Raw genomic sequence first — 13,902 nt, forward strand, 5'->3', positions numbered from 1 at the left:
TTGGTACAATTTTATACTAATGTTTATATAGAGCCACATTACGTTGGTAGTAATCTTGGATGATTAATCATGGATCTGTATAAATATATGTGTGTGTGTGTGTGTGTGTGTGTGCGTGCGCACGTGCATGCCTTGGATAATTGTTGCTTTATTTTTTATTTCTAAGTGAATTAAAATACACAGTGTAATAATTTTGGCAGATGATGTTTTGAGCAGTAAGTGTTATCTTTATGAGTTTATTAATGTTTGCTTTTTTTTTCCCTCTCTCCTCTGATTCTAGGGTGTGGATGAATGGAACATAGCTCACCTAAACACAGTCTTGGATGTGGTTGAGGAAGAGTGCGGTATTTCTATTGAGGGTGTAAATACTCCTTATCTCTATTTTGGCATGTGGAAAACCACATTTGCGTGGCACACCGAGGATATGGACCTCTACAGCATTAATTATCTCCACTTTGGAGAGCCCAAGTCTTGGTAAGTTACATGTTTAATATTCGTTTGCTTTGGAGTTTTGAAATTTGGGCAATATGAACCCATTGAAGATGAATTTTTTCCCTTTATCTGGTGGATTCAGATTTATATGATCTGTAAGAAAGTTTTTTTTGACTGTAACAATTAATTATTACAGAGTCTTCCACTCTGCCTAGGGTTTTGCTCAAAACCATAAAGCTAATGGTGACTTGTATATCTAAAATTGCCTGTAGACCCCTTTTGTGGGCCATGGATTGATAGGTATTTAGTCTCAAAGAATTTGTTTGGGACTTCCCTGGTGGCGCAGTGGTTAAGAATCCGCCTGCCAGTGCAGGGGACACGGGTTCGAGCCCTGGTCCGGGAAGATCCCCCATGCCACGGAGCAACTAAGCCCGTGTGTCACAACTACTGAGCCTGCGTTCTAGAGCCCACGAGCCACAACTACTGAGCCTGTGCTCTGGAGCCTGCGAGCCACAACTACTGAAGCCCATGCACTGCAAGGAAGAGTAGCCCCTGCTCACCGCAACTAGAGAAAGCCCGTGTGCAGCAATGAAGACCCAATGCAGCCAAAAATAAATAATAAATACAATAAATAAATTAAAAAAAAAAAAGAATTTGTTTGGCATCTTTACTTCTCTGAGATTTGCTGGAAAGTATGCGGGCAGCAGTTAGGAGTGAAAATCGACTTCCTGGATGTAGAGTATCAAGTAATCCTAATGATTTTCTGGTCTAGTCCCCTCTGAATAAATGACAAGTTCCATTTGGTATGTGGTGGCTAGAGGGAGAGGAGGGATGAATCAGGAGGCCTTTTATTGCTCTTTGTATGATGGATGTGGGGAAAAGAATAAGTTAATGTGAATATGTGTTCTTAACTTGGAATTTCCTGTGTTTGTGAGCCTCTTTCCTCATCTTTCTGAGCAACGATTTTAAGATTTATTGCTCTGTAGAATGCATCATATGTAATGCATCAAATAATTACACATTTGTAATTATTAGTCTGTCAATCACCCCGGAGTCCTTTGTGGTCAGCCAGTTTCACGTTTGAACTTGTTTTTGTGGGTTTTAGTCTTAAGAGAGTTTCAATATCAGTTGTATTTTGTAAAGTACACATACATGCAGAATAATTCAGAGACAGAAGCTTATGAAGTATCTACTTGACAAGCCAGGGAATACAATGTTTCTGCTGGTATTCTGCTGGGACAGGATGGGATGCTCTTCAGGTGCTTGTGTTAGCCCGGTAGATTTCTTGCCTCCAGTTTAAAGATAATGGCCTCTTTTCAAGTTCTCCTGCTGATCAGGTGTTGAGTACAGTGTATAATTTCTATCCCCATCTTGCCATTAGTTGCCCTTGAGGTTTTGTCATTTGGCAAAGTGTGAAGTTGTAAGCTTTCCCCAGCAAATTCAAATATAGCAAAAGTTCATAATGATCAAAAATGACATTTAATCAGCAGGAAAGCTTTAGGAGCAAGGGCAAAGCTCTTAGGACATAGAAGAGAAATCCAGGTATTTTCTGGTTTGCTGTGGAGTTTTAGGATCTGAAAAAAGTTAGTGAGAAGCTGTGTAACTTATTTTTAACAGTGTTTTACTTACACATTTTGTTTGAGAAATTCTAAGCATTCTGCTCTCTTAATGGAATAAATAAAATGTAAACATTTTTAATAGGTGGTCTAGGACCTAGAGAGGCTTTGGTGACAGAATGGGGTAAAGAAATAATTCCTTACAAGGTGTTTGTCGAGGACCAGCTGTGAGCACAAACTTTAGAACCTGTGAGTCTGTCATATTTCTTCAGCACCCACTGTAGCGTCTGTTGGAATGTCATCCTTTAGTACTTTTGGGACTTGGCTTTGAGAGACTCAGAGACATATTTTAAACAATGTGTAGGCTCCTGGGTAGTTTTTTAGCTGCATAGTTATCCCCATGATCTTTCTGATCCTCTGTTTTGTTGTGGATAAAATTATGTGAAATTGGTAGATTCAACATCTTGGTGAAATCTAGTATATAGGCAACTATATACTATACTTCCCTTAAGAAATATGAAAAGTTAGGGAATTCCTCAGGAGTCCGGTGTTTAGGACTCCGTGCTTCCACTCTAGGGGGCATGGGTTGGATCCCTGGTCAGGGAACTAAGATCCTGCAAGACGTGTGGTGCAGCCAAAAAAAAAAAAAAAATCAAAAAAAAAAAAATCTGAAAAGTTAGTGGCAAAAGTTTCCTGTAGGTTTGGAGAAATTCATGACAATGCCTAGGACATTAATTTGAGGTTTTAGTATTAGAGGAGTTGACATGAAGTCTCTGCTTTCTTATTAAGAAAGGTGATCCCCCCCACCACCACCCGGGACAAGGATTGTCGTGACCTAAAGATTGGTTAGAGGAGAATATTGTCTGGGATAAGACTGATTATAGAGTCTTGTGTCTTTGGGAGAGAGCACCACTGTTTATGAGTGAGAATGAGTACGCTGGATTCCAAAGTATTTCTTTCTCTCTGGAATGTATTTATATTTTCTGTATTTAGTTACTCTATTAGTTTTTAAGCATATAGACTCCATTATATGCATTAAGAGTAGATTTATAGTATCACTATTATCTTTAACCTTGGCCATTATTTATAATGATAAAAAAATAAAACATAGCAGTGAATTATGACAGTTAATCTACATTCCATTTACTAGGATGACTAGTGTAGGAAAAGAGTGATATAAATGACTCTAAGGAACGATTATATTAGCGCAACATAAATAATTTTGAGGTAAACTTTATTATCATTAAAATTCACTTCAGTCGTCATCATAATATATTTGAAGTAAGGTTTGAAAGGTGGTAGAAGCAATACAAATTCATGTGAACACTGAAACGTGTGTGGCAGACTCAGACTCAAGGGAGCAGCGATCAGGGCTCTCGTCCTTACTCGGCTACCGATGTGTGTGGCTTTGGGCAAAGAACCGTACTTCTGTGACCAGTTTCCTCACTCACAAAATGACAAGACTCATCAGGATGCTCTCCAGTGCTCTAATTCTGTAATGTGTGATCAGAACTATTGGAATATTTTTACCTAATCTACAAAATGAGAGGATGACAAGGTGATGTAATGTTCTGCGTGCGTGTGCGCACATGCCTGCACTGGTTTCCTTTTCTGGTGCCCTCTCCTTGTTCGTTTGTTTGTTTTTTTGCCGCTCCCCAAGGCTTGCAGAATCTTAGTTCCTCGAACCTGTGCTCCCTGCCATGGAAGCGTGGAGTCCTAACCCCTGGACTGCCAGGGAAGTCCCTGGTGTCCTCTCCTTGTTGAGTTACCTTTACTCTTCTCCAGGGGTGCCCTCTCTCATGCTTAACATGTCTGGCCCTGGCAGTGTGTCTTCCTCCTCTCTGGTCTTATAGACTGGCATTTAATTTCAACTTCCTTCTATTCTTCAGTTCTCTCAGGCACCAAGTTCTGGGTACGATTATTGCAGAGACTGCCTACGATTCTCTCCTTACTTCCATGACTGCACTACTGTCCTCTGCCCGAGTATTCCATAGATTTTTGCCTGAAGGCTTCCTGGACCATGCGTTGCCCCACCTTAGACATCTGCCTTTGCACCTTTCAAGGGGTTGTGACCACCCCTGCTGGCCCTTTCCTGTGCCTGCTTTGAAGTTCAGGGCTGTGTTTGCCTTTGAATCATCAGCACTTAACACAGGGCCTGACTATAGGATTGATGCTCTGTGAGTAATTCTCATTTTGAATCAAGGGAGTTTTAAATTGTTTTGGATCAGTCTTTTCAAGGGCAGACAAGAAAATATATAAAATGTTCTATAAAGACTCTTGTCTCAAATGTAACTGTTAAGAGCACCAAGTTTCCAGAGATTTCTGAGTAGCTGCTGGTAGGCCTGGCTCCAGGTAGAAGCCGTGAAACATGCTTTTCTGTGCACAACATGTAGCAGATTTTGCTGAGTTAAGTGTTCATGCACACGGGTTCGTACTGAAGAGACTTTAGAGGAGCTAATGATTTATTTAAACATTTCTGGCATGAAGGTTTAAGGAAAAAAGAAAGCTTGAAGTAGGCAGATAGAAAACTGCTTTGGCAGTCAGTGGTAACATATTTATTTTCTGGGAATTAATGTTGACTTTGGAGCCAGAAGACCTGTTTTAAAATCCCAGTCACTTACCAGCTGAATGACTTAGGGCAAATCACTTAGGGCAAATCACTGTACTCCTTTCATCATGAATTTCTTTAACTGCCAAATGGAGGCATGATTTATTCTCTATCTACTTAATAGGATTTCTAGGAGGGTCCAGGGATATACTGTGTATACAAGTGTTTTGTAAAGTGTAAAGAACTATACAAATATTCATAATTACTATTGTCTTAATAACATTATAAAACTAAATAATTTTTTGGTCACAGTAATTACTTAAAGCCTGAACTTGGCATGATGTATTTCTGTATATGATAGAATGGGAGTTTCAAGGATAAGCAAAATATAATTTTCTTTCCCAAGCATCATGTGGTAGTGGTTAATTGTTGAGGAAATAGAATTTAGATGGTGCCTTGAATCTTTCTTTCTGAGATCATGTTCAAACATAATGAATAAGTTACTTTCAGATTTAGTACTCTGTAGAGAATGAGAAAGGTAAGGTTTAAGAGGACATGTCTTAAGCTATGAAAGGTCTAAAATCAGGAAAGAAGTTTCTCCTGGATGTTTTTTAGAAAAATTAAGGATGGGCCGCAGCATTTTGGACTTGGCTAAATTTTATTCAGTAAGCTGTGCGGTTTTGTTAAATGTAGCAATAAGAAAATGTCAGATTATTCAGTATAATATAAACTTAGTTCCATGCTTTTTCTTTAGATCAATTTGTTTAGTGCTGTGTAGTATTTAAGAGCACAGGTTTTTGCACCAGAGTCTTATGTTTTGAGTTCTGGCATTGCTTTTTTACTTAGTATATCACCCAGGACAATTATTACATAACCCCCATGCCTCCATTTTCTCTCCTAAAATACTCACATGGTTTGATGCCCACATTGTAAGGTAGTTGTGTGGATTAAATAAAATACAAAGCGTATACCACAGCTCCTGGCATTGTCGTAAGTGCTCAATGGATGTTAACATTTCATACGTTTACTTAACAAATATATATTGCATGTCTTATGTATAAGACCTTATAGATTCTGTATTAATAAGGATTCTTTGTTCTAAATGACGGAAACCTAATTTAAGCAAAAGAATATTTGGCAGTGTGTATAATTGTGATAAGCTAGAAGCAGGGGTTCAAGCCCGAGAGCGGATTCTCGCATTGGGTGTCTGTCTCAGCTGGTCCCTTCTTTTCTCCCCCCCGCCCCCCATTCATTCACTCTCTCCCATCTCCCCTACCCCTTCTTGCTGTTTTCCTTTTCCTTTCTTCCTGAGGTAGAGAAGGAGCTCTTTACTTATAAATAAATATTTGATTATTGCTGACTTTTAGAATTCAGGGCTGTCTTTTTAAAAGAACAAATGAATTATATGTCATCGAGTTGACCTGAGCTTGTGTGTTGTACATCTTCTTCATTACAGTGTGAGCTCCCAGAATGGGTGTCCCTCACTGTCTGACTCACTAGCGTGTCTCCAGTGCCTGCAATGGTATCTGGCATGAGCTTGGCACATAGTGGGTACTCAATAAGTATTTGTTCAATGAATGGTCTTACTGAAGGAATTCCTCATTGAGGTTTTTTCCTTTAAACACCCAGAGCGGAATGTTACTTTAGCGATTGGACAGCTCGATACTATTTAATGATACGTTGAATTAACAACATACAGTACTAACTCCTGTTGTTGACATATCTGTTTAGTAAGTTTAGACTCATTAATGTATTCTAATTGGAAATGTTAAGACTAATTGAATAATGGTAAAAGCTGTATCCTTCTGATGGTTTGTATAGAAAAAATACTCTTGGAATTAACAATGGTTTGCTTCTGGTTTTAATTATTCTTCCTAGAGAAATTTGACCTCTCAATAAGCAAAATACCTACTGTGTAGCATAGGGAACTCTACTCAATGTTCTGTAATAACCTATATGGGAGAAGAATCTGAAAAAGAAGAGATATATGTATATGTATGGCTGAATCACTTTGCTGTGCCCCCGAAACTGGCACAGCATTGTAAATCAACTATACTCCAGTATAAAATAAAAATAAAACAAAGAAAAATAGACTTTTATAAATATTTTTTAATTGAAATATTAATAAAATTAATTGCATAAGTTATTTTGATCACTTCTAGGCATATCTATGTATATATTTTGAGATAATATTATTTTAAAAGGTTTAAAAAATTGGAACTATACCCCAGAAATATGGTATTAATTTTGTACTCAGCTGCTAGGTGTGTCTGTAGGAAGAGAGTGCAGAGATAACAGGAAGCAATATTATATCCATGATATGATATCATATCCATGATTATCTGATCATATCCATGATCAGGTGGATAATATTTTAGTTAGACCTGAGCCTGACGTGGAGATAAACACAACCACACTGGTGCACACACACATACCTACAGTCCAAACAGTGAGTCCCGAAGACCCCTGCTCAGCACTGAGTTTTTTAAGGAAAGTCAGTGAGGTCTAGTGTTTGTGATTTTGAAAATAAATCTCACTCATTTCCCTGAAGTGTTGAGTTGTAATGCCTTTTCACTAACTGATTGGCGACTGCGGGTTCTCATACAGGCAATCTAAACTTATATTAATTAAGTACTTTTGATACCCCTGATAAGCATAGCAGGGGCTTGTAAATTCCTTCAGGATGCCTATTTCCTTGTTGCTACTCTTTCACTTAAAGCCACCACCATCACCACCTACAAGAACCCCGGAAAACCCTTTAAATGAAAAGAGATTGCTGAATCAAATCCGTAACTCTTAGGGAAAAATCAGAAGGTTAATGCAAATTTATATACTATGTAGTTCATGGAAAACAAGCATTAGTGCTGTTAGCCTTGCTAATTACTGTGGCAGATATAGCAGTTCACAAATTATGTTGCTTAACTTATCTTCTTCCTCCACATTTCTCTTCCTCCTTTTCAGACTGTTTAATACTGCCTTTTAGATAGCACTTTGTAGAAAATATTTATTACTTAATATTTGTTTTATAAAAATTATTCTTTGACTTGAGCATATAGGAAAGCAGCTTTTTTTTTTTGATTGCACTTCTGCAGGTAGGCTTACAAATGGATTTATAAATGCTACTTCTGTGACCCCAAATGTGTTCATTCTTTGTCAGCTTACTTTTCAAGGTGTAGGTCTTGACTAGGATGGTGAAGTATGTTCTTTACCTTTGGTGACTCCATTTCATTTAGTGTGTATCTTTTATGTGTGCCAGGAACTGTGCTAATCATTTTAAGAAATCATTTAGGTAATCCAGACAACAGATGTTTCAAGTAGGTGTTTTTTGGCCACATCTGTAAACTAAGGACTCTGAGACTGGCGCTTAGTGAGTCTTGCAGCAGGGATTTTTAACTTTTATTTGTCTGACTCTTCTCATAGATTTAAAGAGAAAAGGAAAGAGTAAAGGTGAAGGAACAGGCAAGAAGAAAGTGTGCCTGTCTTTCTTGTTTATACCATCAACTTTCTTTTAATGAGATTTTCTGCAGAACCAAAAGAGAAACCAGCCTCTTATACTTTGGGACAAAACTATGGCATAAAAGAGATTTTCAGAAGGATAAAATGTGGCTAGATTCTAATCTTGTTATAATTGATAGCAATTATTTGGATGGGGGAACCATTGGAGTTGAGAGTGGGAGAGACCACTGGCCCAGCTTCGTTTGCTTCAGATTTGTTCTGTAGATATCCCGTGGAAATCTACTTGAAATCAGAAAGAAAACCCCACATTTTAGAAAGAACGAGTTTTACCTTGAGGATTTTGTCTTCCTCTAGGGAATGGGTGATGATTCTTCAATTAGACACTTACTTTCAGTCCCCTCAAATGAGGTTTTGGGAAAAGAAAGTCTGTTCCTGTTGAGAGCTAAGAGTGCTTTGTCTATCAAACCTATCAGATAAGAACTGCTAGGATGGGGACCAGCCTAACTTCTGAAGGCTATAACACAATCCTTGCTCTTCCAGTATTTTGGGTCCACTAATTTTTACTTTAATTTTCATGCATTTCCTCATGTTATTTGGAACATTTTTTAATCCATTTAAAAAATAATGTCTGCATTGGATGTCTCTGGATGGAGAATGTTTTGTTGAAATTGTCTTGGCTCCTTGAACTATAAACTCACTATGAATCAGCTTAGCCAAAAGGAAGAATTTAATTGGCTCACATAGCCATGAATGGTCAGAAACGTCTGGAACCCTTGGAAGTTGCCAGGGTGTGTTGGATCCTGGGCCCCACTTCTCTTTGTATGTTGCCTTCATTTTTCTCCCTGGCTCGTATATTTCTCCCTGTATCACTAGAAAGGAAAGCTGCCCCATTTGGGGAGGAACCATGGAATCTCCTGGCTTGGATTCTATGACAATCTCTTGTTTAAATCACTGAGGCCAAGGGTAGGAAGGTATGAGGATTGTCCTGGCTTGGGTCACAGGCCTGCCTCTGTGGCAGTGAGGGCAGAGGCACGAAGAATGGCAGCCCCCGTTAGAATTACACGTTTGTGTTTGGAGGAGATGGTTCCCCATTAAGAAGGAGAGTGCTATTACCTGAATTATGCTGCACAAAGGGAATAAAACTCGATGTCTCCTACAGATATAAGGCAAAGAAAATCCCAAATAAATGTTCAAGTATTTGCTTAAAAATTTTGGGAAGGCTGATTCAATTACTTTAACTGGCTCTTAACTTATTTTCTGTAAGATTTGAAAAGATGTCCTGTGGGGATATTTCCCTAAGATGGAATGAATATATATATTTAGAATATTAAAGTTATTAAAATGTATGTTTGTTTAACTTATTAAAAGCATTTCTAGCAATTGATCAGTAACTTTTACCCAAAGTAGAGGCAATTGGCAAAAATAAATCTTTACACTGGGCTTGAAACTAAAGAATCTCTAATTTGTTAAGCTTTTTTCTGACTACTTGAATCAAAATTGCTCTCTTTTCTCGTGACTTAAATAGTCACAATATCTAATAGTTTTACCACTTTATTATGTCCTGTTCTGATAGTCAGTTTTACCACTTTTTTATGTCCTGTTCTTTCAGAACTCTTTTTTTTCATTGGTTTGTGTGTTTTGGTCTTGTCTCCACAAGGAGACTTTCTGCTTCTTGAGGGCCAGCACCACGGCACCTTTGTCGAGCCAGGCACCACCATAGGCTCATAGGCCTGTTTAATTATTGAAGCAGAATTCTGCTTCTGTTTTTGGGATCTGCTAACTTGTATATCACATATCTACAGCATCATGCTTTTTTTTAATTTTGTTTTTTTACTTTTTGTATTTTGGCCATGCTGTGCGGCATGCAGGATGGTTCCCCGACCAGGGATCGAACCTGGAGCTCTGCAGTGAAAGTGCGGAATCCTAACCACCAGGCCCCCAGGGGGCGGTGCGGCATGCTTCTTTCAGTCTTTATTGATCTTTTTATAATACTCTTCTTGGTTTCTTGTGGGTAAATATTACAAAATTAGCCTATGAAATAATATAGTCATGTCTCTTGTGTGATGCCTTGTATAGAATTGACCTGATGTATAGGAAATTTTTAGAAGTTACAAAAACCTGTTAGAAAGTTTTAGACCCTCTACTATATTTTGCTTGTCAGCGATAATAACAGATTTGATAGCTTGCCTAAGAGAAATCCACAGACAATACACTCCAAATTTAATATAGCCAAATGTTGTGTCCACCCCTTCTTCCCTTCCTCCAAATGACTAATTACTTGTGGGGGCTCCATACGTGGTTTCTTTATTTAAGGATTCGTGCACGAAGCTTCTGGAATGTTATTTTATAACATATATTTCTGAAAGGACATAGCATCCAATTGTATGATCTCTGAAATGATCTTCTGACCAGAGATCAAAAAAAGCCCATTTAACAATCTTCCTTGAAAAATGAATATTCTTTGGCAAGGCATTATACATCAACAAGGGCTTGAATTAGATGGGTTGCCGTCACCGTCTTCGCTCTTATAAGTTACCTCTCTCAGCCCACCTGAGTAAATATTAACATCATTTACGGAATGTCAGGTGTTGGCAGAAACATGTGACTCTTTACTGTCTCCCCGCCCCCCCCAATTTTATTGAGAAATAATTGGCATACAGCACTGTGTAAGTTTAAAGGATACAGCATGATGGTTTGATTTACATAAATTTTGAAATGATGGCCACAGTAGCTTCAGCTAATATTCATTTTCTCATATAGACAATAAAAAGAAAATGAAGAAAAAAAGAAAAATATTCTTCTTGTAATAAGAACTCATAGGATTACCTCTCTTTTCTATATATCATACAGCATTGTTGGCTATAGTCATCATGTTGTTCATTGCATCCCTAGTACTTGTTTATCTTATAACTGGAGGTTTGTACCTTTTGACCACGTTCCTCCAGTTCCGCGTTTCCCCACTTTTGGCCTCTGGTAGCCACAAGTCTGATCTCTTTTTGTGTGAATTGGTATCTTTTTTTTAAAAAGAAATCCACATATAAGTGAATACTTCTTTTTTTTAAATTTAAGGCTGTATACCTTTTTTGTTTGTTTGTTTTTTGCACGTTGCTTGAGTTGTCTTTGGGTAGCTTGGTTGCTTTGTGTAACGTGCACTTTTGAAAGCCTCTCAATTTTCAAAGAGGTTTCCAACTGTACAGTGGCTGTGTAGGTAGTTTTCCCTTGAAGATTAAACTTCAATCACAGGAAATCTCCTTGAAAATGCTTCAATACTTTGTTGGAGATAATTGTGGTAGAACTCTGTAAGCCAATTGTAGTGGAACTCTTTAAGCTACTTTATCTTATTCATGGATGGTACGATTATCCTTTGAATAAATGATCACTTGGAAAGCATACTGCCCTCCGAAGATTTCTGTATAAGGTAAGTTTGTTTTTCATTGGGAAAATATTGGATTTGAAAATTTTTGATATGGACAAATAGCTTCTTATGGGCATGTTTCTGTTTATTACCAATTTTTGAAGTTACTATATTTTTGATTCTTCTGGAAGTAGCAGTTTGTTTCTGTTTTATTAATGCTTGATCCTGTAAAACATTGCATCTGTGTTCGGTGACTTTTGGTTTTGTTTCTTTCCTGTTTGTTCACTAAATATTTATTGAGCCACCCACCAGTCAGGTACTGGGCTCAGTGCTAGCGATACCATGGTGAATAGGACAGAATGGTCTTCATGAAACTTACAGTTTAGAAATAGCTTTTAGTACCCCCACCCTCCCCGTTATTTTCTAGCAGTAGCAGAACACTTGTTCTTAGCAAAATTTTATTGGAATCTAAATCTTACATGAATTCAAATCTTACACAGAATATTTATGCATAAACCAGAAAAAAATTTTCTGTGATGGGTCCTCACTTTGGAAAACACTGGCCTGGCACAGAGGTTCTCAAACTTTCCATTTGAAAATTTCTTCAGAAGGGCAATTTATATAAAATTGAAAGTAAAGGCAGAGCCGACCTGGCTGAAATGTGTTTGGTGGGACCCTCTCCCTTACCAACTCCTTCCTTGAGGTATCCTCAGGAAACCCTGGGGCCCTGGGGGTGCCACGGAAAACAGAAAATCAGTCATTTGATCATCTAGTACTTGAAAAATCACTATGCTACTGAATATGTTATCTGTTGAGTATTTTGGAGAGGTCAGTATTAAGACGTAAAGATTTCTTTTATGTTGTTTATGGGTGATATCAACTAATAATTTATAATACCTTTTTTCTTGCTGCAGTTGCCTTAGTTATGATTGTCTACAGATGTGGCTGCTAGACTTTTTTGTGTGTGTGTGTGTGTGGTACGCGGGCCTCTCACTGTTGTGGCCTCTCCCATTGCGGAGCACAGGCTCCGAACGCGCAGGCTCAGCTGCCACGGCTCACGGGCCTATCCGCTCCGCGGCATGTGGGATCTTCCCAGACCGGGGCACGAACCCGTGTCCCCTGCATTGACAGGTGGACTCTCAACCATTGAGCCACCAGGGAAGCCCTAGCCCTTTTTATTTTTTCCCCCCATCTAATTGCTCTGTCTGGAAATGGGCCACAGGTGGCATAAGTGTGAGGCCAAGCTCTGGCTGAATTCATTTCCTCAGGGGCTTTTTATATGATGTCCCTGTAGGGCCTCAATTCAAACACTTTGTCTTCCGGGTGATAGTTAGAGACGCCCAGCTTCTGTTTTCAGGACTGGTGTTTAAGAGACACCTCCTTACAAATATGTTCTTTGTAATTGTTTGTTGTAGTCTGTGTCACTCAGGAAGCCAACTTTGAGACTCAGATTTGTGTGCTGGAAGCAGCAGCCTTGGGGAGGGAGGAAGGCAGGACTAGGCAGAAGGGAAAGTTGACTGCTTTCGAGCCCTGGGCAGATCTCAGAGGCAGCTCTGGACCTGGCAGGGCCCTTCAGAATTGCCCCGAATGGAGGCAAGAGGGCCAGGCCTTAATACTCAGGCTTGGACAATTCACTGCATACGGGCCACCATCCCCTCCCTCGCCGGGGGCATGATCCTGGGGGAGGGAATGAGACCCTGGGTGAGCGGGATGTGGGGCAAGGATCCTCCCTTTGGTGAAGGTGCTGAGGGCCTCATCCAGAAAAGGAGAGGCTGGGCACCTACCAGAGCATCCCTTACAGTCACATGTTCTGTTTCTCACATTCATCTATTTTTAAGAACTGAAAATGAAGCAAGCGGTGTTCTGTTTTCCACAGTTAACTAATGAGACTTCATAATATAAAATATTAATGCTTAAACTTTAATAAATGAACGAATGGTAAGACTTGCTAACATCATCAGTAATGTGAAAATGTAATATAACCACACATATAAAATCTGTAGCTGTTCAGCCTTCTTTTTGACACAGGAATATGCCTTGATTAAAAAGTATATTGTAAATTACTTCAGAAATATTGAGTTTTGTGAAGTATAATTTAGGCACTTTACTTTTTGATTCATGAAGTTTTTTATAACAAGAACTAAAGAAAAGTTTTGAGTAGTGGTTTGATGACTTTGTTCTTTGTATCTGCATTTTATCAATATTTAAAATGTCATTATCATTTGCCTGGTGTGTACTATAACTTTAGTTTCAAAGGCTAGTGACTTTTTTTGTTTTTCCAACTGTGAATTTTAAAAGTGGGTAAATGTAAGAAAGATAGCTGGGAGAACTATTCTGTGTGAATACTGGAACTTCGGCCTGTAGGCAGACAGAAAACTTTTTCTCCTAAAAGTTGGATCACCCTACAGTGATTGCAGTGATCATTGTAAAGGGTGTGGATATGTCCTTGGGAGGGACGGGCTTGGTAGCACCTGTCACTTCCTTCTTCTTGGCATCTTCCTGTGATTGATGAGAAAACAGGAATGGAATATGGGTCTGGAGAGCATGTCTTGGGC

General features: G+C 38.8%; 1 protein-coding gene across 3 annotated transcripts in view; it reads left to right on the plus strand.

Annotated features, from left to right (window-relative positions):
* Positions 1-13,902, plus strand: part of KDM4C (lysine demethylase 4C) — a 395,353-nt gene that overhangs the window by 75,086 nt on the left and 306,365 nt on the right. For all 3 annotated transcript variants that reach the window (XM_082842831.1, XM_082842830.1, XM_082842832.1), the window contains one exon: positions 281-474. In XM_082842831.1, coding sequence (XP_082698957.1) covers positions 281-474 — 194 coding nt within the window. The remainder of the gene's footprint in view (positions 1-280; positions 475-13,902) is intronic.

This window comes from Leucopleurus acutus (genome assembly GCF_964270905.1).
Source record: "Leucopleurus acutus genome assembly, chromosome: 7".
Lineage (NCBI taxonomy): Eukaryota > Metazoa > Chordata > Mammalia > Artiodactyla > Delphinidae > Leucopleurus > Leucopleurus acutus.